At 52.3% G+C, this 26,518-nt stretch overlaps 1 protein-coding gene across 2 annotated transcripts in view; it reads right to left on the bottom strand.

Annotated features, from left to right (window-relative positions):
- The window catches only part of GRK5 (G protein-coupled receptor kinase 5), a 212,015-nt gene that overhangs the window by 38,213 nt on the left and 147,284 nt on the right, over positions 1–26,518 (bottom strand). For both annotated transcript variants that reach the window (XM_035030137.1, XM_035030135.1), the window contains one exon: positions 15,611–15,688. In XM_035030137.1, the coding sequence (XP_034886028.1) occupies positions 15,611–15,688 (78 nt within the window). The remainder of the gene's footprint in view (positions 1–15,610; positions 15,689–26,518) is intronic.

The raw sequence follows: 26,518 nt of genomic DNA, 5'->3' as shown, positions 1-26,518 counted from the left end.
GGCAGCTGGTGGCCACAGGTCCTTGGGGTAGAAGGCAAAAAATGACAAGTCTCATTGTGCTTCTTTCGAGTTCTAAGGGAGCTTACAGCTTCCCCTCAGGGTGGGCACAGACTTCAATCAGAAGTGATTCACTGGAGCAGAGAAAGCTTAAGCTTCGGGGCCCTTTACTTGCAGTCCTGGGAGCTACAGAGAGCTCTGGAGGGGGGCGGGAGGGAAGCATTTCTACAGAGGCACTGATGGTAAGCTGAGATCTCAGATAAAAAGGGCCCAAATCTCCAAGGCTCCATTGATTGTGATTTCTTTTCTCATTCTCAGGAAATACTTTTGTACTTAATATTCTCTTCTGTTTTGTAATGAGGATGGTCTCCAGGTTATTTTCGCTTCAACTCCCCTCCAAACCTGGATCTTCCCTGTCTCCAAGAGACAGTACGGTGTCTCAGAGGGGCCTTGTCCAGAGGGACACCCAGGGGTCCACCGTCTACCTGCCACCAAGCCTTTAGGAGCCTGATCTCCACCTTTATCTTTCCGTGATGAACAGCCAAAGACCCAGAGTCTGAGGAGCTCACAGGGCTCCCCAGAGCTTCCCATGGGAGAAGGAGAGGGTGCAGAAGCCAACAACCTGACGCTATGTTGAGAAGTAACCCGGCGTCCTCTGTGAGGCCCACAATCCCACTGTGACGCAGATACATGCCACCACCCTGGCAACCTCCTGAACTCTTTGGGCAACAATCTCAGGTACCACTTTGGGGGTGCCCCTGGAGATAGCTGGTTACCCTGCCAGGCCAGGAAAACATTGTAAGGGACGGAAGTGGTCTTCGCAAGCAGAGCTGAGGAGGCGCTGTGAGCAGTCAGAAAGCCGGGAGCCCGCCACTTCTCCTGCTGGGGTCTAAGCTGATTTAGTCCGTCAGCCACGTGGGCTCCCTGAGTGTCCATTCTGGGCTCAGGTCATGAGCTCCACCCCAAGGACCTCATAGACCAACTTACTCGGCCAAGGGCACGAAGGAGTTCAAGACTGGCAGGGACGAAGGATGGCTGAGTGTGGTGCAGCCTCTCACCCCCCAGAGGCAGTCTTATCAGACCCAAGTGGCTTCATGGCTGAGGTGAGGTCTGACCAAGGCCCAAGGATGAAGGGGGTTTGGCTGAGCAACCAGGAGGACCCTTCCTGTTTTAACTCCTGGCATTTGAATACTTACAAGTATTCTGAGAAGCCCAGGGCTCTGAGAGAATCAGTTCTTTCCCTGACACTTTTCTGGACAAAGTCAAGATGGCGGATTACCTGGGAGGACCCCAAAGAGCAGGCTCCCAGAGGTCACCAACCGAGTGGGGGGCCCTGAGGCCAGCAAGTGCTTGGAACAAGCACTGCCTCTGCACGGGGCTCCAGTCCTCCGCGATGGTGCCCCTGCTGACCTGCCACCCCAAGTCACAAGGTGTCACGTTTCCTGGGTCAGCAAAGTGGAGAAACACAGCCCTTGAGAAATAGCCACAACCCTTCAAGAAGGGAAAAGCAGACTGGGGCTTAAAGGGTCTTGACCCGTATTTCCTTTGCTGTTCAAGTAGCTTCGCAGAAATGAGGAGGAAGGGTTTTTAGGGGTCAGAAAGAGAGAGAGGACGTTTTTAAACATCGGCAGAACTTAGGGGCCCCGAGAGCTAGGCAATTTTAATGAGAAAGGAAGGAAAATACATGAGTGACCCTGACCCAGGCCTCAACTCTTTACGTCAAAAGCAAGAACTGATAATTAACAAAATGAAATGTGCCCGGACAGGAGTGAGGGGCCAGCCGGGCTCTGTCAATTTGATAATCCCCGGCCGTGACCTGTGGGCCCAAAGCCCTGGCTGGGAGATGACGTGCTGTTTACCCAGGCCGCGCTGGCTGTCAGGACCCTCAGAAGTGTGACTTTTCCTGGCGAGTTGTTTGGATCCAGCTGTCTGTGCTCTGGGTGAGTGCAGCCGCGCGCAGGTGACGGGAGCTGAGCTCCGGTCCGAAGGGGCTTGCTGCAGGATGCTCACGGCGGGGAGTGTCCCTCATTCCTTGTGCGTGAGAGGCCATGGCGCAGCAAGCCAACTTTCCATCTGCCAGAACACCCTCCCTCCCGTTCCTCGGCTTCCAAACCGGCTTCAGTTTGAAATTGTATTGGAAATAGCTTGGCCTTGGAAGATTTTTCTCCAGTGAAGATTTCATTCCATGGGGCTTGGGAATGAAGGAGGGGCAGGAATCTCCAAAGATCCAGGGAACTGAACTGAAACCCCCCACCCCCTGCCCCCTTTGATGTCCCCTGTTCTGCCCAAGGTCCCCGGCCGGCCAGGGAGGGCCAATCGGGCCACGTGGTGAGTCAGTGGAGCGCAGGCCACAGGGAACGGTGGCTACCCACCCAGGGCAGGTCTGGGGAGGTGGGGGAGGCGCTATGTCCTCAGGAAGCCTAAGGCTGATTTCTGTGTCCATCCACTCTAGAGAGAGGAATGCCGGGCAGGAAATACTATACACACGTGGGAACGGGGACCAGAGGCAGAGCTGGCTCTGCCGGCATCAGAGGAGCGTCCAAGTTTCTGACCTGGAAGGTCACAAGAAAAGAAAGGGACCCAGACGGGCATGCTGTGAGGGGCCCCAGCTGGCCCAGCAGCCTCGAGGAGGTCCGAAGGAGCTGAAAAGAAATCAGGCCGCGGGCGAAGAGAATTTGCTTTCCGGGAAAGTCATGGAAGACAAGTAAGTACATCTCTTTGAAGGACAATTGCACGGTCGTTAAAAATGCTGTGCAGGGAGACCGTGACATGAGACCATGCGAATGACACAGTACAAAGTGGAAGCCAAGCCCCAGGTTCGCCCTGACCAGGGCCAGCAGCTAGACAAGGGCCGGGAGGGGACAGCCATTGTGAACAGCCTACAGATGGCAGCACGCTTATCCTCCCAGACTTGCTCATTCCTGCAGCACCTGGGGAGCTGACTGGGGGGAATTCTGTCTCTGGTTAACTTTAGAGAAGACAACACAGTGGAGGAGAAAGATCGCAGGCTCTGAATCAGACAGACTGGGCTTACAGCTCAGCTTCACTCTCTTTTTGTGCTTTTTCTTTTATTGTAAAATATTTGTAACATAAAAATTGCCATTTCAACCATTTTTAAGCGTACAGTTCAGCAGCAATAACTGTATTTATAATGACAACTTTCACCACCATCTTTTTCCAAAATTTTCTCATCACCCTATTAAGCAGTAACACCCCATCTCTCCCTCCCAGGAGCCCCTGGTAAACTCTAATCTACTTCTGTCTTGACAGATTTGCCTATGCTGACATTTCACATAAGTGGAATTATACAATGTGTGGCCTTTTATGTCTGGCTTCTTTCACTTTGCATAATGTTTTCAGGGTTCACCCACGTGGTGGTCTGTGTCAGGATTTCACTCCTATTTATGGCTGAATAATGTTCCATTGCGTGGACAGACCACGTTCTGTTTATCCATTCATCTGTTGAGGGGCATTGGGTTCTCTCCACCTTCTGGTGACTCTGGATAGGTTGCTGTGGATATTGGCATACACCCATCTGTTGGAGTCCCTGTTGTCAATTCTCCCAGCCTGCCCTCTCAACAGCTAGAGACCGCTGCCCAACACAGAAGGAACAACTGTGTCTACTACACAGGATGGCCAGGAAGATAGGACAAGAGAGAGGTACAGAGCATATAGCATTAACCTGACTTGCTCACACCTCCCCCATTACAATCCACCCTTAGTAAAGGAAAGAGCTAACAATATTCCCCTTCAAGGGTCTCCATTTAAAAAGCATGGATGCTAAATGGTGTAACTTTCGGCACCAGCAGCTTCTCTGCTTTGCCCGGATGCCGCAAATGTCTCAGCATTTAGACACATATAAACCCAAAGAATAAGAGTCTTGGGAGAATTGAAGCCCAGCTGCAGGCCAATGACAGTAGAAATCGGAAAATGAAGTCAGTTCCTTCTAGTGCCTTCTCTCCAAGCTTCCAGCATAGGGTTGTAGAAAGCCTGGCAAGGAATGGTCCAGTCTCCTCTTCCAAGCCATGTGACCCTTGGAGGGGAGAGGTGCAGCCCCTCTCTGAGCCTCAGTTCCCTTACATAGGGAATGAGAAGTTGGGCTTAGTTCAGGTTTTAAAGCTGGGTTCCACCAAGCCACAAGTGTTCTTTAAAAGCCAGGGTCTGGGGAGAGGGAGGGAGGCAAAAGGGGGTCCACCCCCAGGCTGCTCAACTGTGGATGGTCTCTGTGTCTTTGCATACTGGAAACTTGTAGCTAAACCTATCTGCAAGGCCCTGGATTGGGTGGCCCCTGAGATTGCCCTGGGTGCCTGGGCTCACCCCAGGAGGTGTCCTCTGTCCCCTTGGGGTATATTGGAGGAACGATCCCCCGGATGGGCTCTCGGCCCCTCTCCCAACGTACCAGGATTTCGGGAGGCTGAAACCTCCATTCAGAAGGCAGTTCAAGCAGCAGGGGCCCTTCATAGGAAGTGGTGCTGTGCTGGGCACTGGGGTGAACTTGAAATGACCCAGGGGCCCTCATAGGTCCTGCTGTTCTACAAACAGTACCCTAGCTCCCTGGTGAGTGCTCCTGGGTCATTAATAAACCCTCAGTCAAGAAGAGACTTAGGCAGAGCCCAAGACAGGGAGCCAGGTTAGGTCATCTTAGGAGAACAGGATGGGGTAGGGTCAAGAGCACAGACAGAAGTCTCAGCTTCCCCCATCCCAGCTATGTGACCTTGAGTGAGTTACTTAACCACTCTGTGTCCATCTCTTCGTTTTTAAAATGGAGATAATAACCCATGGGATAGATGTGAGGATTAAGTGAATTATTTAAAGCCCATATCATGTTTGGCACGCAGTAAGAACTGCTCCTGGGACCGCAGGGGGTTGGAGCCGGATGGGCCTCTCAGATGGCATGCAGGCCAACCTCCTCACTCTACTGATGAAAACTGAGGCCCAGGGAGAGCAGGCATCTGGCTGTGAGGGGAATGAGAAGAGGCAGGCTTTGAGGCTCAGGCCTGGCTTCGATTCCCCACTTGGCCCAAGCTTGGTGTTCTTGGGCAATTACTTAACCCCTTTCAGCCCTCGTTTCTCATCTGTTCAGACAACTGTTACAAGGACCGAGTGAAACAGGGAACATGGAGTTCCGGGCATGCAGCAGTTGCTCAGTAGATGCTAGCTCCCTTCTGTCTTGCCCCAGGATAGCTAGTAAGTACAAATGTGCCTTTATTTGTTTTGAATTCTGCTCTCTGCTGCTCCCAAAAATGGAAGAGGAAGAGGCCCAGCCTCCCCTTCCCCACTGCTGCTTGAGAAAACTCAGGAAGTTCCTCTCTCAAGTTTTCTTCTCAGTCCTCTTCCGCGGAGTCATTTTGCAGTGCTGTGGCAAAGTGGGAAAAGCTGCCCCTCCAGCCCCACTGCCTGCCCAGCCAGATCCTACTCAGAAGGGGCTCAAGAGAAGGTGGACTCCGAGCTCACTGGATTCATTGACAGCAGGATGGAGATGCTCTTCTAGGCATCTTCTGGGAGACAGATGAGGGCCAAGCAATCTAGCGGAGATGAAATGCTGGGTCCGGGGCCAGAGTCTGGAAGCCCCAAACCCCATGGAGGATGGGGCAGGCACTGGGAAGGGAGCGATTTGTCCAAACCACCTATATCCCATGCCTTGGGTTGCCCTGGGGACCAAGGATTGGTTAGACGGTTAGGCAGACTCTAGGCCAGCTCCCCGCCAGGCCACAGAACCCAGGAAGGGAGATGGGGAATGAGCCTGACTCCTAGTCCAGTGCTCCTGGCTCCAGGTCATGCTGTCTCTAGCAACAAGCCAACATTTATAAAATGCATCACAGCTGGGAGGTAGATAGTTAGCCCAGCATTTTCCGAAGATGATGAGATGGTCTTAGGAGGTGCAGGGACACAATTAAGTAATACTGAATCGCTTAGTGATAAAGGTATTCTCTTTTCAGTTCTCCTTTGAGCCTCCCGTCATCAAGAAGGAAGTCTCAGTGTGGGGCCACCGGCTTGCTAACACATCTCCAATACTCACTAATCTCTCTTCCAAACAAAGAGAAAGGCAGCTTTAGGCTCAGAGCCTTGGGCAGGCAAAAGAGGACCCAGGGAGGATTTAATGCCACTTTTCCCAGTTAGCTTCCTGTATGATAAATAAATGCTGGCTTTCCAGGCATGGTCTTGACACAAAGTTTTCTTTTGAAACTCATTTAGTTTAATTAATTAATTAGTTAATTAATTTTTAAAAGATTTTAAGGAAACTCTACACCCACATAGGGCCCGAACTTACGACCTCACGATCAACAGTTGCATGCTCCACTAACTGAGGCAGGCACCCAAAACTCATTGATTTTAAACAGAAAGACACGAGTTAATTTAAAAGAGAAAAAACTTACATATAATTAATTGTAAGGGTGGTATGCAGATACAGCAGGACTGTGGGGGTGCCTGCTGTCAGAAGGAAGGCTGGCCATGAACCCATCCGCGCGCCATGTTTATCATCCCCATACTCAGACGGGAGAACTGAGGCTCCAGGGATGTATAGCAGGAAGGTGGCAGAGCTGGGGCTCCATGTGCTCCTGAGGGCAAGGACCGAAGCTGCTGACTGCCCCGCCCCCAAGGTGGAGGAACTGTCCCCTCGGAGAAGCTAGCCAGCTTGGGCTACCTCAGACTCCTAATCGGCTGCCCAGGCTGAGAAGGGGGAGGCACCGGTGAAATGAGCAGGGGGCCGGGGGCCAGAGAAAGAGGAACTTGGAATAATTATTATTTCCTTCCATTCAAGCTCTTTACTTTTTAAAAGGTGGATGTTTTCCGGAGAGCCACACCAGCACTAGGAATAGATTTCTTTTGTGCAAAAACTCGGGCTGATGGGTAACTTCCCCTTAACAAGAACAAACTTCCCTGCCTTACCCTATCATGGTTCACAGAAGCAAAGAGGCCTGTGTCTGTGTGAGGCCCAGAGAACAATATCCTGCCAGGAGACCTCCAGCAAGAAGTGCCCCCCAAAAGCTGCCCGTCCTGGGCATTCCCAGCATCCCACAGAGGCTGCCAAGCCGGTTCATGTCAGGAGTCTGCCCCAACCCACCAGTGCACCTTGGTGTCCAGGCCCCTTCAGCAGGACCCTCCACCAGGTCTGAGCCTCCCCTGGAGTCTGCTGATAGCACATTAAAACTGGGTGCCACCTGCCAGGCCTCAGTGACTGGGGTGGTACAACTCAAAAATGGAGACTTGGCACCACCGCTCACGGGTCCAATTAAAATGAATCACGGCAAGTCGGACTACAAACAACATGGCTGAAGCAGGAGACTCGGGGGCTCACCGGAAGCCCTGCCTCCATGATTTGAAACCAGCCTCTTCCCTTCCCAGAACTTGGTTGCCTGATCTGTAAAATGGGTACACTAACACCCAGCTTGGGGAGTTGCTATGGAAGAGCCAAGAACAGGTCTGTACAATGCCATTGCAGTGTTGGACACCGATGGCCTAAAGGACAGGATACTGTTATGTCAATTGGGAGGACTGGAATAATCGTGAAGGACCATGCCTGGCCCTGCTCTTCCCAACTGGCAATGGGGCTTTGGTTCTCCAGGGGAAGACAGATTCATAGGCCTAAAGTGCACTACGATTTGTTTACTTTGTCCCCATATGCACCCTGTTCCCCAAAACCCCGAGGCCTTCTGACAAGGAAAGATAAGACAAAATGAAAACAAGTCCTTTAAAAACAAGTAACAAAAATGAATCTGGGTTTTGTCAAAATTAAAGACCATTGTGCTTCGAAGGACACCGTCACAAAAGTAAAAGGACAGCTCACAGGGTGGGAGAACATACTCGCAAATCACGTATCTGATTAAAGACTTGTGTGCAGAACATACAACGAAGCCTTAGGATTCAACATTAAGACGACAACCAGCCTAATTGAAAAGTGAGCAAAGGATCTGAACAGACATTTCTCCAAAGAAGATCTACAAAGGGCCGATAAGCACATGAAAAGATGCTCAGCATCATTAGCCATTAGGAAAATGCAAATCAAAACCACGATGAGATACCATTTCATACCCTCTAAGATGAATACAATTAAAAAGACAGAAAATGCCAAGTGTTGGTGAGAACGTAGAGAACTGGGAACCCTTAGGCGCTGCTGGTGGGAGTGGACAATGGTGTAGCCCCTACAGAAGCAGTCTGGCAGGTCCTCAAATCACTAAACATCGAGTTACCACGTGACCGAGCTATTCCGCTCCAATGTTATCTACTCAAGGGAGATGAAAACTTACGTCCAGGCAGAAACTTGTACACGAATGTTCACAGCGGCATTATTCATTCTAGCCAAAAAGTGGAAACCACTCAAGTGTCCATCAACTGATGAAAAGATACATAGAACAGGGTCTATCCATACAGTGGGATATCATCCTGCCATAAAGAAGACTGAAGTACTGATACATGTTACAACATGGATACACCCTGGAAACACTATGCTCAGTGGAAGAAGATACAAAAGGCCACACACTGTATGATTCCATGTATATGAGATGTCCAGAACAGGCAAATCCACAGAGACAGGAAGTAGATTAGTGGTTGCCCAGGGCTGGGAGGAAAGGGAAATAGGGAGTGACTGCTAATGAGTATAGAGTTGCCATTGCGGGTGATAAAATCTCCTGGAAGCAGACAGTGATGGTAGTTATACAACTTTGTGAATATTTTGGACCACTGACTGTACACTTTAAAGGGATGAATTTTACGGTATGTGAATTTTATCTCCATAACGCTAGTATTTTAAAGTCTGTAGTGATGGATGATCTATCACACTGCTTTCATAATCACCTGTTATTATTTATTACTATAATTAAAAATACTGTCCGGGGCGCCTGGGTGGCTCAGTTGGTTAAGCGACTGCCTTCGGCTCAGGTCATGATCCTGGAGTCCCGGGATCGAGTCCCGCATCGGGCTCCCTGCTCGGCAGGGAGTCTGCTTCTCCCCCTGACCCTCCTCCCTCTCATGCTCTCTGTATCTCATTCTCTCTGTCTCAAATAAATAAATAAAAAATCTTTAAAAAATAAAAAATAAAAAATAAAAATACTGTCCAGTCCACCCCAGCTCAGAGCAAGCCTGCCCCCCTCCCCACCCCACACGCACCCCCCGAACACCTGTATCACCTCTGGTCTGCAGGTACCTGGAAGGTGAACTGCCCAGATCTCTACAGAGCCCAGCACACAAATCTGATCCGACCAAGGGGCCTCTGGGCAGCTGCTCCGAGCTGACACACCTTTGACTTTTTCTAGGACATGCGAAACCCATGGCTGTCTCACCAGCACCAGAGGACTAGCCTGTCATACAGACAATGTGTGCAGTTTGGGGTCTGGGGGGTGCGAAGGTAGGCAGGAAGTTGTATGCGCCGTATGCTTCCCCGAATCCTCCAGACCCCCTCGCTGGCCAGTGGAGCTTTAACAAGGCAGCTCCTGCGCTTCCTTCACTCCTCTCCTCCCCTTTGGCAGTGACCACGAGGCAACATCTTCAAGATGGTGGGGCCACAAAAGCAGTCAGGACCCCTGGTCTTCACCCAAGAGAGCTGAAGACCCAATCAGATTGTGCCTAAGAAAGAAAGAATCTCTGTTGTGTGAAGCCCCTGAGATTTGGGGGTTGTTTCTTGTGGCAGCTAGTATTAATCATCCTGATGAATGCATTGCCTTCTAATGAGCCTGGCCTCTCTGGCCAGCCTCTGTGGTGGGGGCCCTCCAGACCCCTCCTTGGCCTCTCTCAACTCCACAGCTGGAGTTCATGTCTGAATGATTTCCTCATTCAACAGCCTAATTTGGAAAGCACAGAGAGGAGGGGGGAAAGTCAGACACCAGCCACCACTGAGTGAGCGTCTAACACGGACCAGCTCTGAGCTTTGTACTTGCTGGTATATCTGTGACCCTCACAGCCACCCCACCCACTTAACAGATGAACCACCCGAGGCACTAGAAGGCTAATTAACTTTCCCAAGGCCATGCAGCTAAAGGAGGCCAAGCCTGGCTTCCAACCCAGGTCGACCTGGTTCTGAAACACCTTCTCAAAGGACTCTGCTGCCTCTGTGTTAGATCCCCACCACTTCTGGTGCACTCCAGAGCCTGCCCAGGACTGGTGTCTCTAATAGCCTCCAGAGCAAAGCTGGCCACGTTTGGGCAACTGATGCAAGATCTGGGCAGCGTCCAAGGAGTGGGCTTTGCCGCCTGGGAAGGAAGCCTTCAAGCCAGGGTTTGAAGAGCATCATCGCACAGGGAATGAGAATTCAGCTCCAGGCATAAGCTCTGGCTTTGAGCAGGGACTTTCCAGCCAGACTCTCAGCAAACACACCATGTCAGACACCGGGGAACACAAGCCAGCCAAGTGGCACCTCCCCAGGAAAAGACACGAGGCAGGCAAGGTGAGGGGCCCACAGAAGGAAGCTTCCCAGGGCCCCCTCACTGTCTCATTCAAACCAGCTCGCAATGATTGAGAGCCATGAGCCCAGCACAGTGCAGGCGCAGGGGATCTTGCCGGATACATCTGTCGCTACAGGGGATACCCACAGAGAGCAGATGCCATCACCTCTGCCCAATGAGCGAATAACCCTGCGACCTGTAGCAATGACCTTCGTCCTATGTGCTCCGTCTCTCCGTCTTTCCTGGGGGGGGGGGGGGGGGGCAGCCACTCAGTAACTCAAGATGAAAACCAGGGAGTCACCTGGGACTCCTTCTGCCCGTTCTCCTTCATGCCCCACACCTGGTCATCCCCTAAGAGCTCCTTCCTCCTAACATTTCCCAAGACTCTTGTGCCACCACATCCCTAGGGCCACTGTCCCAGCATGGGGCACAGTCACTCCCACAGCACCTGCAGCAGCCCCCTAGATGGTCTTCTGGTCCCGTCCCCTTCTCACCCCCATGTGGTCAGAGGGACCAGCCTGAACTGCAAAGGGCCTGCGAAGCCCTCGTGGCCCCCGCAGCCGCCGGGATGGTGTCAAACTCCTCCGCACGGTTTGCCAGGCCGCCCAGAGAGCCCTCATCCCCCTATCTTTCCACTCCTGCTATACTGACCACCGCACACCCTCTCCCGCCTCCACGGCAGGGTTTCTCAACTTCGGCGCCACTGACACTTAGTGTCAGAGAATTCTTTGTTCTGGGGCCGTCCCGTGCATCGGAAGGTGTTCAACAGCATCCCTGGCCCCTACCCATTAGATGCCACAGCACATCCTCCCAACTGTGCCAATCAAAGCTATCTCCAGACACTGCCGACTGTCTCCCGGGGCGGAAGACGTCCCCAGGTGAGAACCACTGTTCTGTACCTTTGCCCATGAAAGGCCCTTCTTTCCTTTCATTCGTATCTGGCCTCCTCCTCCTCCTCCTCACGTTAACATCTGATTCAGCTGCGTCACCTCCCAGACGCCTCCCTGGCTACTCAGGCTGGTGTAGGGGCAGCTTCCCTTTGCAAAGTGCTGCCACGGCTCCTGCCACACTGCAGCGGGCTGGTCCCTGGATGTGCTGTCACCAGCTCTGCAAGCAGGGCTCCTCAGTACCCCCGGGGGCCTGGAGCGTTGACCGTGTGTACCTGCATGAGTATACAGTGCGTCGCGCTCAGAGACCACCCAGGTAGGTGGCCAGAGGCAAGGGGCTGTGTGCAGCCCAGGTGTCAGGCTGAGGGACACAGAAGGGAAAAAAACCAGAGCAGGGGTCTAGGTGAAGGGCCCTGCAGGCACAGTCTGAACAAAGGCTACGAGGTGTGGTCGAGATGAGACTGGAAATGACATGGCCAGAGCCCAGTGGGAGGCTTGTGGGAGAGGTATCAGGAGAAAGGATTTTGAAGCAGAAGGAAACCAGGTCATGAAGACCTTTGGATGTCTTCTGCAGCGACAGATGTATCCAGCAGGATGTAAAATTGGGGGGCACAGGTTTTATGGTCAAATAAGTTTGGGAAATGCTTTGTCTGCAAACAGGTTTCTTTATTGCAGGACTTCTCAGAGCCTTCGATATGCTCACATGCCAGGTGAATCTTTACAAGCGGAAGATACATGTAGTATCACCCACAGGTAACTGACTACAGAGCCTCCCAGATGATCGGTGTCCTTCAGCCTACCCTTTGGAAATGCTGCGTGGAGCTGAGACCCAGGGCCTACAACTTCAAGAAGGGCTCAAGGTAAGGACGATCTGGGTTTGGGGACAATGGCTCTGGGAGTTCTTCAAAGACCTCAGGGCCAACACTGGGGCCTCAGCCACTAGCTCGACCCCTCTCTCCCAGCCCCTGGCTCCCCAGCCCCTGGGGCATCTGCAGCACTGAGAAGTGAAAACAGCTCCCGAGAGACTGTCTACAGGAAGGACTGGGAGGCAGTGCGAAATTTATTGTAGGAAAACAGTCGCCCCACGGGGCTGCTTTGACCACCTCCCCTAGGCCCCTGGGCCACAACATATGGTGTGGTTTAAATTTTTATAATTGAGGAGTACTTAAGGAAAAATGTTGGCAGGCTCAGAGGCACTTGTAAAACCGTCTGGGCTGATGAGGAGTCTGGGCCCCATCCCTCTAGGAGATGGAGGCAGCACTGAGCAGGGCAGGGGGTCCGGAGAGCAGGATGGGGTCTGCCAGCAGGGGCTTTCGGATGAGGCTGGCCAGGCAGGGAGAGAATGGAACAGCCCCTGCAGCAGCCCCTGGATGGGCCGAAGGAGCCGATAAGGCTGGACAAAGGAGCCACTTCATCCTCACTGTAGACCACAGCCAGGGCAGGGGCAGCAAAAGGGCAGTGAGGGACCAGATGTGGGAAACAGGGCACCACAGTTGGGGGGTGGGGGGCTCAAGTCCCGGCTGCATCACCTGGGACAGTGACAGTCCCTCCGGAGCCTCCCCGTGCTCATCCATAAGATGGAGCCAATGGAATCCCAACATGTGATAGCAGCAAGGACTAGCGGAGAGAGTGTCTGCACACAGTGGGTCCTCAAAACACGTTAGCTGCCACTGTCTGGGGGGAACACAAGCGGGTGGGCAGCGCCAACCGGGTGCAGATGGAGAGCTGGGCCGGCAAAGCGGAGGCACCGTGGAAATCGCCTTTGTTGAGCGCAGCTGAAGATTCTGTTAGCTGAGTGGCCAGAGCACGTTACCCGCCCCACCTGGCCCTGGCAGCCACCTCACAGAGCCTGCGGCCATCACGGGTGACGCCTAGGAGGTGTCTGGCAGCCCGTAGGCGCTGAGCCGGTGAGCTGTTGTTCTCACCCACCCTGGGGTATTTACACCCTCAGGGCCATGCCTCCTCTGAGCTCTGGGTCCTGGTTCTGCCCCGGGGGGTTCACGCTGTCTCAAGCGGTGGCCAGGAGATCAAAAGCAACATGACAGCGGCTGCGAGTGCAGGGAAACGGGGACCCTGCTCACACGTCTCCTCCTTGACCATTTTCAACCTGAGAACTTTCAGAGATGCCAACAAGGCCTGTATCTGGAACAACAAGGCACAGCTGCCCGAAGGCCCCATGGCCGCATGGACGGAGCGGGCAGCCACGTGTGCCCAGGGCCGCGCCTGTGCAGAGCAAGCTGGCCCTGCCCAGCGTCTGGGGCTTTTATGAACGTGAATCCTCTCGTTTCTGCCATGTGCAGAAGGACTGGGAGTGCTTGCCCATCACGTGGAGAGAAGCGTACGCTTACGAAGAAAGCAGAAGCAGAGAGACAGCAAGGGGAAGCAGCGAGAGAATGATAAGTCAGGGTGGTGGCCTGGCGGGAGCCGGAAGAAGTGACACAGGAGACCTCTCTGGGTGTGAGGCTGAACTGACTGCACAGAGATGCCCCTGGCTGCCCGCAGATGCTGGAGATGAGCAGCCCTGCTCCAGAACAGGACCCAGTGTGGTACGAGAGACCCCCGGGAGGTGGGACAACCCCACACGCTTGGGGCCCCCTGGCCCTCCAGAACCCCTGAGGGGGCAACGAGGGTGTGTTGGGGGGGGGGGGACCAGAACTACCAAGGACCTCCTGGGACGCTTGTTGAGAACATCAGGGTAGGAGTTACAGGCCTCAAGGGACTTCCATGTCACGTCGATAAAATGTATAAAAACCTGCGGAGATGGTCTGTATGCGCAGGGCAGAGGAGGCCTGATTTTAAACTCTGAAGGAGCTTCTGTGAGTGTAAAGGCCTCGGGTCACCCTGGATGCCCTTGCCAGGGGGCCACAGGCTGTCAGAAGCCCACCTAGGGCTGCAGGAGCTGCTGTATGGGACCCGGATTCCTTGTGTCCACAATCCTGTCTCCTGAGGGGAATCCTCCAGAGCAGCTGCGGTAGACCTCTGCAACTGCATTCTGCTTTAGTGAAGCTGTGAAGGAACCCCCGCCAGGGGACAGCACCCCCAAGAAGGCAGGCCGGCAAGGCAGGGGCTGCCTTTTTTCCAGGGGCCCAATGTCACATCCAGGGAGTCTCTACACCTCGGTGGCAACACCTCTCTCTCTGACTGAAGCATCTCTCATCTTTCTCATTGTTTGGTTCTTATCTCAGGACTCACTTGTCCTTCCCTCAGTGTAGGCTTGGAGAGAATGGAGTCTGTGATGGTCCGGTTTACAGGGACCCTGTGACATTATCTGGTCAAGCCTCACCCATTTTACAGGAAAGAACACCGAGTCCTGGGGAGAGGAAGACCAAGGTCCCATGGCAAATTAGGGGTGAAGCCATTTCCTGACCCGCATGCCTGTGTGTTGCCACTCCCTGCCATTCTCTGTGGGGACGGACCAACAGGGCCCTGTCACAATGGCTCTGGTAGCCCCAGTCCCCTGGCAGCCTGGGAGAGAGGCAGCATCCAGATCCTGGATGAGGATGGAGCCACTGCTGGCCCACAAGGGTACAGGACACACCCAGAACTGTTGGGATGCAGGTCACATCTCAGGCTCCTAAGGCTTCTAGGAGATGGGTCTGGCAAGGAGGACCACTTTTAAGAAACAGAAACTGAGGCGCAGGGAGGGAACATGACTTAATTGTGTGGGTAGAACAGCTGGGACTAGAACCCCAGGCTCCCAGGCCAAGCTGTAAACTAGATGGAGACCACGTTTATCTGTCAAGCTGGGGATGAGAAGGAACAGGTTCCAGGGAACCAAGGCCACCAGGACCCCAGGGGGTGGTGCTAACTCTCTGCCTTCAGCACTGGGTTGGGTGTGCTCCTGAAGTCGGGGCCTCATGGCCCCTCTCCCTTCAACAGACAGCGGAACATACTTCAGGACACTCTACATTCTGTGTGTATTCAACCCATGTTGCCTCTACCAGCCTCAGCCACTTTATTTCCCTCTTGATCACCCCCGATCCTTCCCCTCCACACCAACCTCTCCAAACTACCCCTGCTGTGCCCTTTCTTCTGGGCCAGGCCGCCACTGGTCCAGCTACAAACACTTGGGTGTTGGCCGTGGCAACATAAGGCCCCTGGAGGGGACTGGGCTCCAGGAAGCAGGCCTCCCCACCCCACCCCGGGCCTGGCCTGGCCCACCTGCCTTGGCCTTGCCAGTCTCGGGCACTCTCTGAGGGAGGTGAGAATGCTGGATCTCTGGAGACCAACAGCTGCCACCAGCTGGGTGCGTCACAGCTCCCCACATGGCCTGGCTGGGATCTGGGGCCCAGATTCTTCTAGAAGGCCTCCTATTCCTCCTACTGTGGGGTTTGGGCGGCCTCTTACCTTTGGGGTGAGGTACTTGGTCATAATTTCCTTCCCTTTTTCCCCCAGCTTTTCATCTGGAGTAACTTCATATTCTGCCTGAAACAGAAGAAGGAAAAGAACAATAACAGATCTGCTCCTGAGCTGCTTCTAGTTACATAAGCTTCTCGGCCCCTGGAGAAGACACCATGGAGGTCAGGTGACCACTCCCTCCCCCCACAGAGCAGGAAGCTGAGGCCCAGACTGGGGAGAAGACCTGGCCAAGGAGCCCTGACATCCAGCCCAGCCTACTCTGCACCATCCACGGACACGTGCTTATTAGAACAGGTGCTGTCCTCTCGGGCTGCACGTTAGGGTCACCAGGAGCAAACACTGGTACCAGGCCCCACCCCACACCAACAGACTCTGACCCTCTGGCCAGGAGGGCAGGGCTCTGGGCAGCTGGGGTTGAGAACCACCGACTCAGATAAATCACAGGAAGCCACTGGAAAATAACGAGCCACCAAACTGGAAGGTCCCCGAGAGGCTGCCTCAGGTCACTCAGACCTTACAGCTGCATGACCTTAGACGATTTCCTTCACCTCCATAAAATGCAGATTGAAAAAGCACCACTACAGGGCAACTGTGCAGACAGAATGGGACAAAGCTCTCAGCCCAGAGCCAGGCACGTCATAATACTCAAGGAACACTTGCCGTAATTATCACCATTGTCATTATTATGCCTTGCAAAAGAAAATGCTAATACGGATGCCTTACCTTTTGCAGCTTTTCAGCTTATAAAATGAACATACAGAGATTTTTCAGATGTTCAGAGGGCACACATGCACACAGAAGGAGAGGGAGAAGCAGACTCCCCGCTGAGCAGGGAGCCCGATGCAGGGCTTGATCCAGGACCCCGGGATCATGACCTGAGCCGAAGGCAGACACTTAAGCGACTGAGCCACCCAGGCGCCCCCCTTTTCAGATGTTCTTATCTGAACCTCAAAAAAGCGCAGGCAGTGATGTGGGAGGGTAGGGTCTCCCACCACACCCCTTCATCTGCATATGAAGAGCAGGATGTTCAGCAGACTTGGCCAGAGTCATGCAGAGGAGATGGCAGGGCTGAGGCCTCCATCTCCAAACCGGAGCTCTTTCTCAACAACTCCAAGGAATTTAGGACTCCAGATCGCTGGCCAAGTCAGCGGGACCTCCAAAAGACAAACCTTTTTATTTTCCTTGACCTCAAGAGGGGCTCCTTCACTCACATCTGACGCACTTGCCAGAGGATAAAAGGCCTCAAGTTAACAAGAAGCCTGGGTAAGCCTGCCTTTCTCATTTAGACAAGAGAACTAATTGCAAATTGTTTATAACCATTTCAAAATCCACCACCCAAGGATTTGTCAACCTCGGTCCAAAAGTACAGCTATTTCAAAAGAGACAGGAAATGACATCAACACAAACTGAAACACCATGGAGTTAGGCGCCCCGGCCCTCCTGGCCCAGTTCACGGCAACCCCACAACCCAGTGTCTAGGGTCCAATCCCTCCCCGCAGGCCAGTCCAGAAGCCCCTCCAGAAAAGGGGGAAGCAGAGGTAGCACATGGAGTGCCCACAGATGCAGCCACACATTTCCCTCCAACACGAGTAAGTTTTTCCTGTGTTACAATTTCTCTTCTAATAGAGAATCAAGACTCAGTGATTTTTCTCCAAGGAAGAAATGTTAACACTTCAATCATTTGGATCACAGGGCTATGGGAGAGTAATTCTGGAAAGAATCCAACCCCCTCACTTTACAGAGCTGGACACCGAGGCTCAGACAAGCCAAGGACCGGGTCCAATATCACACAGCTGGTAGTGGTAGAGCTACGGGGCTGGGGCGGGGGGACACAAGCCTCCTGACTTCCTTCCATGGGCCGCCCGCCTCAGTGCGTCGCCCTCCACAATGCCTCCACACCACGAAGACTAGCCTTGTGGGACTGACGGCTTCTTGTTGAATTGATTTGATTGATGCAATTTCCTGAGACTATTTAAGGAGAGAAGGTGGCTCTTCCCCCTTGAGTTTTTCCTGTTATTTTCTCCCCCGATGCTTCCGAAAAATCCCCCCAAACTCATACGCACATGTGCACACCCAACACAGTATGGAGTAGGTTATAGGCTCACCCTCAAGGTAGGTATTATTATTCCCTATTAACAGATAAGGAAACTGAGGCTCTGAGAGCACAAAAAACCAGTTCAAATACAGTCACGCGAGCACGTGAGAGGGCTGGGAGCTATGTCTCCAGAGGGGGTGAGAGTTCTAGAGCACAACTGACCACCCTTTTTCCAGGATGAGAGAAGCACCTAGTGTCCTGGCGCTGGAAACCCGCCTAGTGGTCTGGCACCATGGGAATCTACCCAGACTGCTTTGCAGGGCCCAGGCCCCGGGCAAATGGCCGACCACCTTTTGGGGTAACTCAATCCCATGCAGAACCCTGGATTTGCACTGTCCCAAAATACATCTGTGAAGGCGGCTCTATTTAACCAAATGGAGGCTTGAAGCTCATTAATCAGCCTCAATAACCAGCTGAAAATATTATTGCTCTGGGTACTAAAACCCACGTTAAAAAAATAACATCACTTTCAGGTCAGCTGCCTCCCAGCAGAGGCCCGGCTGGGCAGCTGGGCGCCACGGTTCCACAGGGAGGCAGCCGGGAGCACGCGGGGACAGGCATCCCCAGCCCAGGATCAAAAGGCCTTTCTTTGAGAGTCCATGTCAGGTCACCACCACTTGAAGAGCATTTGTGTTGGGAGGCAGAAAACCAACAGAAGGCTTCCAGCTGGGCTTTCCACACTGATTAAGTCACCTGGAGTGACAGGCCATGTCTCCACAGTGACCCCCGAGAGGCCTCCTACAGGGAGAAGGCACCATGGCGGCTCAGCTGGGTGGGCAGAGCTCAGGCAGATCACACCACCCGAGGCAGGGGACCACCCGGGAACCCACTGCTATGGGAACACCCTTGCCCAGGTAGTGGGCAAAAGCTGCTGAAATCAGCTGCGACCGGAAAACATAAGCAGCAAATAAGAGGTTGGGCCAACAGCCCAGAATTTTACAATTAGCGCTGGCTCGGGAAATGGCAGCCAAAGACTCCAATGAAAAGAGAGAAAACCACATGCAAGGAATGCCCCCATGACCTCCATCAGTAAGGGAGCTCCCTCCAACCAGAGAGGGTGCTAGGTCTTATCCCCTCCCATTTGAAACCTGGGAGCTCAACCCTAATAGCCAGAGCACCAAAGGGCACCTACGCTAATCCACTCGGAGGATATCTCTCTTCCCCAGATACATCCAAGGTGCTCAATTCATGAGCCTCTCCTCGCACTGTGATTTATGTCAAACGCAGAAATGGCCTTTGGGGAGGAGATGCTGCTATTAACACAAAGAGCAAAACACTACATTGAGTTTAAGGCAGAAAGAATTATTTATAGATCTCTGTCTGCCAAAGAGTATAAACATCAGTGTACATCCTAGTTTATAAACCTAATATTTTATCCTCTTTGTCTGCTCTAATTGCATCATCAATCTCAGAAAAGTCCGGTGAAAATATGTCCTCTCTATTAAAACACACTTCCCTCCGATGACTTTTAAAAACATGAAGACCACAAGCCAGTAAAAGGGGACCTGCCATGTTTTCAAAGCAGCCGGCACTGGTTTGAAGAGCAGAGTGAGCCGGATTCCTCTCGGCCTCTGACTAACTTCAGATGTCACCTCCTCCTCCTGGGAGACCTTCTCCTGCCCTGACAAGAAGATGAAGTCAGAGATGCTATGAGGTCTTGCCACCTCCGGCTTCTGTAATTACCGATGTGGTCAGCTTTTCCAGAGTCTTCGCGGCAGGGACAAGTGACGCGCTTGGTTGGCAGCGCTGCTCACCACGGCCCTTTCTGGAGAAACACCCAGCTCCACCCACCGGCCTCGGCGTCTTGCCTGTGCTGCCCGTGTGGGCTGGAGGTCTCCATTTGCCTCTCTGGAGTCACTCTCTACCCTGGTGTGGGGCAGGTGAGAATCCGGGTAAGCAATTGCCGCCCCCCAACCTGGGCACCATGGTTGCCGGCCCCCTCTTCTAAAGACCCAGCTCACATACGCTGGCCTGCATCAGTCCCTCCCCTTGTCCCTGCAGACCTAGAGGTGGCCAAGGCTCCCACATCTGCATCAGCACTACTGATTTCCCCATCCTGCTTAGCACTCCATCAACAGCCCTGCACTCGCTCGTGGGCAGGCTGTCCATCTCCTGCCAGGACTCTGACTGAACAATCCTTCAGATGGCTGGGCCCTGACCTTGCCCTCTCTGCTCCCCAGCTAGAATGAAGAAGCACTGCAGAGGGGCACATCCCCCAGGAGTCCCAGGATCGGACGGGTCTGGTCAGCCCCAAAGCTTGTGTCTACCTGGACAGACTATTCTCTGGTCTCTAGCTTCCGTCTGCGGAGCCCTTTTAGGCCTGGGTCAGGAAGGGAGTCACTGGCCCCCGCCAGGGCAACAGATGGGACAGAACCAGAGAAAGAAGGGAAGGCGGAGCCAACCCCTGGCCATGCTGGAGAGTGGGAGGAGTGACCCCAAGGGACCCCAGATCATACTGACAGCATCACAGACACCAGGTCGTGCAACACAGCCTGGCTGGGGCAGAGGCTAAAAAGAAGGAAGGAGGAAAGGGGTATCACACCTTTCTCTTGGGTGAGGTGACAAATTCACCAGCAGCTGTCAGAGTCCCCTGGCAGAGGGGCTATGCTGTCACCTCCTGCCTGCCCCATCATACTTCTCCCGAGAGCCTCAGCCCTGAGTGGCTCTCTCCCCACCCCCTCCACCACCCCTGGACTGCCTAGTTGCTTCCCCTCCTCCCCCAGCCCCAGAATTATTTCTCCGTCTCCAACAAGGCTCATAAGACCACCATGCATAGGCCTTTGACTCTTTCAGTCCTAAGTGAGAAGAATCTCAATCTAGCCCAGTTCAGGCAAAACCGTTATCTCTTAGCTCCTAGAATTCAAGGATGGACTGAATAACCAAACTGTAGGGGGAATGAAATGCAGCCAAGCCCAGACTATCAGGAACTAGCAACATGAGCACTTCTGGAACCCATTCTCATCCACATGCACGTGCGTGTGTGTGTGCAATGCACACTTGCCTCGTTCTCAATGCTGACTGGCTTACTCCGGTGGCACATGGTAGTCAACAGCTCCCAGGCTTTTTATGTTAAGCATTCTCTGCCAGAGAAGGACCTCCTCCCAAGTCTATAAATCCCAGAGAAAGAAATCACTGGCCTACATTGGCTCACAGGCTCATCCTTGCTCCAACTGACTGTGAACGGGAGGGGTGTGTGTGAGTGACGCTGTTAGGAACATGGCAGCTTCTAGAAGAACCATGTTCAGGAGTGTGGGTGGGGGACCCAGGAGACTGGACAATCCCATAGAGGTCTACTAGATGAACCCATTTTATAAGTAGTACTTTTTCAAGATGACCCTGCTCCCAGGGTCTGGCTTTACCAACTGTTCTGAGGGTCTCCATGTCCATCTGAAGCATGATTACTTCCCTTACCCCCTTCCCTCTTTGGGGAGAGCACAGAAGTGATAGACAAGACAAATACTGGGTATGACTCAGGAGAAGCAGGATACCTAACTCCTCTGGTGAGGGTCAGCAAATCGTTTCATGTTACAAATAATTTCAGGATAACCGGGCACATTTAATGCCAAGTGACAGCCCACTGATTTCAAGTGATTTCCTACAGTTCTGAGCTAATGAATCGCTTGAAGTGTCTTTTAGCATTTCCTGATGTAAGATTTCATTTGCTGTAACCTCCTATCTGTAGTTGCCAGTCTCCAAGATGGAGACCGTAATGATCCTTGCCTCCTGTTATTCGTGCTCTTGAGAAGTCTCTTTCCATACTGGAAAGAGCTAACCTGTGTAAATATTATGATATTGGGGATAGGACAGTATGGAACCTCTGAGGCTAGGTCATAACAGACACTGCAGCTTCCAGCATGCTGTCCTGAATCACTGGCTCTGGGGAAAGCCAGCCATGTGACAAGGACACTCAAGCAGTCCCGTGGGGAGGTTCACATGGAAAACAACTGGGGCCTCCAACCAACAGCCACCACTAACCTGCCAGCCAAGCGCATACACTTGGAACAGACCAAGCCTTGGATGACTGTAGCCAAATCCAAGCCAACATCTTAAAAGAAATTTTTTTTTTTAAGATTTTTAATTTATTTATTTGACAGAGACACAGTGAGAGAGGGAACGCAAGCATGGGGAGTGGGAGAGGGAGAAGCAGGCTTCCCGCCGAGCAGGGAGCCCGATGCAGGACTCGATCCCAGGACCCTGGGATCATGACCTGAGCCGAAGGCAGACGCTTAACGACTGAGCCACCCAGGCGCCCCTTAATAGAACCTTTTAAGAAAGCTGGAGTCAGTGGCATCTCAGTAAATCATTCCAAAATTCTTGACCCACAAAAGCCACGAGATAAGTGTTTCTTGTTGGTTCACGCTGCTCAGTTTTGAGGTAATTTCTTATTCAGCAATAGGTAACGAATACTTAGGTATCTGAGCTCATAGCTAGAATCGCTTACTTCATTAAAAGTTATCCTAATTTATTCATTTTTCAATCTTTCATTTAATCAGAAAGCAAGTTCCATGAGGGCAGGAACTTTCTTCTCCTACTCAGTGTGTAGTCTCCGAAAGCTAGAACAGAGTATGATATCCTGGAGACATCCAGGAAATAAGTGCTAAATAACTGGTTGAGTAGCTGCCAAATCTCCCCGTAACCCCAAAGAGAAGAGACCTCAGAACTTTCAGTCACACCCAAGTGAGGGGACAGGAGAGTTTCAAATGAGCTGGGATGCCATCAAGGCTCCCAGAAAACAGGTGAGAGAAGAAGTACATCAAATCTAAGTCTGTGGAAAGACCCTACTGGCCTGTGGAGGTTGACACTGGAGCCTCTGCTGGTCCCCTGACCAGGTGGGCAAATCTTCTTTGAGGCCAAATCAAGTCATGGCTTTGACTTTGGTCACTGACCCCATTTCTCTGTGGGAGGGCAATGAAGGAGTCCTTCTCAGGTTCCCAGGAGGCCCTTGACAACTAAGACTAAGGGCTGAATTACCCTGTGAATGATATACAAACAGTTCTGCTGCCCACCAGTCACCCAGGCCCCATTTTAAAACAGCCATGGTTTTGACTTGAGAGACTTGACTTGAGAGACTCAGACATTAGGACTGTGCAGGACAGCAGCGTTTCCCGGGGACTACGTCAGAGCCTGACGAAGACGGGTTATTTTTAATAAACCCCACTTGGTAGAAATTCAACACAGAGGTGGGAACGGTGTGGATGGTGCCGGCTGAGCCAGGGAGCACCGGGGCTGTATGCTGCCTCCTTGGAGTTCCAGTCAGGATGGAAGGAAAAAACATATTTCAGACGAGAGCTGCGCCAGCCCTGGAAAACTCAATAAAGTCTTCCTGCGTAAAAGAGGTGTTCCAAAGGCTGGTCATTTGACGTCAAGATGGGTGATGAAAAGGCCCTGCTAGTTCCCAGAGATGCAGACAAAATGCGAGGGGCAGGGCCAGCCTCTATGAGTGTCGGCCGCATTAAGGCGTATGTAAAGAACATTTGTCGCATCAACACAGGGAGCCAGACTCACATTTCCTTTCCAGAAAAAAAGCTCTTGGTACTGGCCCAGGAAAAGGGAACGTCTGCACGACCAGAATGAAAATGGGCATCCATTGGATTTTTTTTTTTTTTTTTATTTCCTCCTCAAACTGACTATAAGCCTCTAACAAGACACGTGGCTGGAAAATTCCACTGACTCCTGGGTTTAGCCTTTCCCTGCTCTGCCTCATCAACTCTAGACGAGTCTCAAAGCTGGTGATGCCTCATCTTTTCCAAGTGGGGAGCAGCCTTGGTCCAGGGCTCCATCTTTGGTCCTCATCTCTCCTTCCACGTTCATCTCCTTGGTCAGCTCACCCAGCCCACGGCCCTAAATACCAGCTATATGTTGACAACTCCCAATCTTCCATCTCCAGCCCAGACCTTTCTTGCAGATGCCAGACTTGAACGTCCATCTCCCCTCAATCATCTCCACTCGGTTGTCCGAGAGACATTCCAGCTGAGAGTACCTAAAATGGAGCTCCTGGTCTTCCCCCAAACGTGCCTCCCATAGCCTTTCCCTCACTCCATCCTTCTATCTGCTCAGGTCAACACTTTGAAGTCATCTGTAACTCTTCTGTCTCACCCACAATGCATCCAGAAACACTGTTAACTCTGCCTCCAAAACATGCCCCAAATGCAACCACTCTCACCACCGCTACATGCTTCCTCGCTGGCTTGAGCAACCATCAGCCCTCGCCTGGACTGCGACAGCAGCCGTCTATCAGAGCTCCTGCGCCCGGCCTTTCCCCTCCAACACAGGTGCCAAAGGGATCCTTTAGAAACTTAAGTCAGACCATGCCATTGCTCTGTTCAAAACCCTCCAGGGGCTCCCCATTTCACTCAAAGTCAAAGTTCTTTAATGGCACAAGGTCTTGCATAATCGACAGCTCTCCTAGACCCATCTCTGCCCTTGCTCCCTCCATTCCAGCCACAGATGCCGTGCCTGTGGGCCTTTGCACTGGCTGGTACCCTGCCTGCCTTGTTCCTCCACCACACACTCCCCTGGCGAACTCTCCCAGAGGGGTCTGGTGCCCACCCAGAACCAGCACTGCTCCCTCAGTCTGTCTGGAGGCTGCACGCCCGACCAATACACCGCTCTAGCACTGCCCAATGATGAGGCTCCGGCGCGTGCTGGAGCCAGCACCTAGGACAGAGGGCACCGCGGGGAGGGGCGGTGGGGGAAGGCTTCTGAGAGCAGAGCGTAAGAGAACAAGGAACCAGCAGGCATTCTCCTGAGGGGCACGTGGGGGCATTTCAGGCATCAGGAGTGAGGGAGCCAGGGCCGAGAGGCTTCAACCTCTGTGGTGGCAAGTCAGAAAATGCACGGCTCAAGAAAGACCAGGGTGAAGGTCAAGGATGAATAGTGCAGGTGGGGGCCTGGCAGTGGAAGACCTGGTATTCAACCTCAGAACTTGGACTTTATCCTGGATGTCCATGTTTCCCAACCCTGGATACACAGTACAATTGGGGGCAACTTGAAAAATGCCAATGTCTATTAGAAATCCGGGCCAATCCATGGGTAATGAGCACCCCTAGTGCCAAACTGTGGTCTCCAAGTACCATTTCCCAGTAAAGGAACCAGGGCTCCTTGGAGATACAGTGGACTCTAGGTCTAGGCAGTAAAGATACAAGATGAACTGAGACATTGCATCCTTACCAAATAGCAAGGAGCTGCCCATGACTACTGGGTCCTCTCAAGGGCTCAGAAGCCAACCTGGTGGCCAACGATGAGATCACGGGGCCTCAATAAGGATAAGGACCACCACACATCAAAATGCACCCGTGTTTAAATCCACGCCTTTAAAACAAATTGGTTACTACTATTGGAGGGTGCTAGTGAACCAATCTGGTACTTAGAAAACATAAATACAGGGAAAGAATGAAGCAACCCCTCCATGAACTTTATCACTGGGTAACCAAACAGTAATCGAAAGGAAGTTTCCCAGTCAGCAAATGAAGAAGGAATGACAAAATGAGAATGTCACCATGCCGCAATCCCTAATTAATCAACACATTTAGGCACTGCCTAAATCGGCTGCCATCTCTAACAGAAAGACAAGCGGAGAGTAATGTCCCCTGATGGAAGAACAAAAAGCCACATATGAAGTCACCCTGCCCCTGACAAAACAAAAAAACAAAAAAACTGAAACTGAATCTGGTCAAGTTTCTCGATTCAATGAGCAATTTACAAGCAATTCAGAGAAACCTATTACATGACATATGGAGTGACAGAGCAGAATTCAGACTCCGGGACACTTGTGGATGAACAAGGAGCGATGGTTATAACCTGTTAAAACATGCATTTACAGAAAGTATGAGAAAGTTGGACATTTAAACACTAATATTTGATGATAATCATTACTTTTTTACCTTAGCTGCACTAAGGGTATTGTGGTGATTTGTGTGTGTGTGTGAAAGAGCCCTTACCGTTCAGGGATACCGAACTGAAATGCTCACGGATGAAATCGTATGTGTGAGATGTGCTACAAAATGCTAGAAGCGGGGAGGACGTGGTGAACAAGACTGGCCATCAGTTCATAACGGTTCAAGTGGGGTGAAGGGTGCATATACTGCTCTTCAACTTTACTTTTTACAGTTTGAAATTATGAGAAGTTATGAAACTACTAGCCCCTCACCCCCTCCCGAGATTCAAATTAATGAGTCTGGGCTTCAGCTCAGGCATTGGTATTTTTTTTAAGGCTCCCAGGTGTTTCTGTTACTCAGCCAAGGTTGAAAACTATTGTAGTCACTATGTGAGACATGCTGAGAGCCTCCACTAAAACCAAGACAGAGGCTATGGAGGGGAACTGGTCTGCGAGGGGTCAAGGAATCAAGCATATGGTCCTGGATTAGATGGGGAAAGAGATGAGGAAGAGGGAGGGGTCAGGGACATTGCAAAGGGGTCACTGGATTTAGGGAACATGTCAGGCCTGGTAGGTTTGGGGACCTGGGGGAAGGTGACTTCTGGCAGGGACACTCAGTGGGCAGTTTGGTTCGTAAATCTAGAGATCCACACCAAGACCCTGAAGCAGACACAGAAACCTGGGCCCCACAGGACTGTCCCCGAAACCGAGATAGAGGTCGGGATGGCTACAGCCAAGGGTGGCACTGGGGCCTCTAAGAAACAGCCATATCTTGGTCCCCTGCCCTGGGAAGGGGCGCCTGGAAATACCCCATTCTTTTCATGACTGGTCTCCATTCCTTGCCCTCCCACCCACTGTCCACCTTCCCTGGATAGACAACCAAAAGGCAGTCTGCCAGGCTGAGGTGCCCTGCCTTCCTGCACGA

Source organism: Mirounga leonina, unplaced genomic scaffold (genome assembly GCF_011800145.1).
Source record: "Mirounga leonina isolate KUSES-001 unplaced genomic scaffold, KU_Mleo_1.0 Mir_114, whole genome shotgun sequence".
In the NCBI taxonomy this organism is placed as follows: Eukaryota; Metazoa; Chordata; class Mammalia; order Carnivora; family Phocidae; genus Mirounga; species Mirounga leonina.
This window is presented reverse-complemented; position numbering and strand designations above follow the sequence as displayed.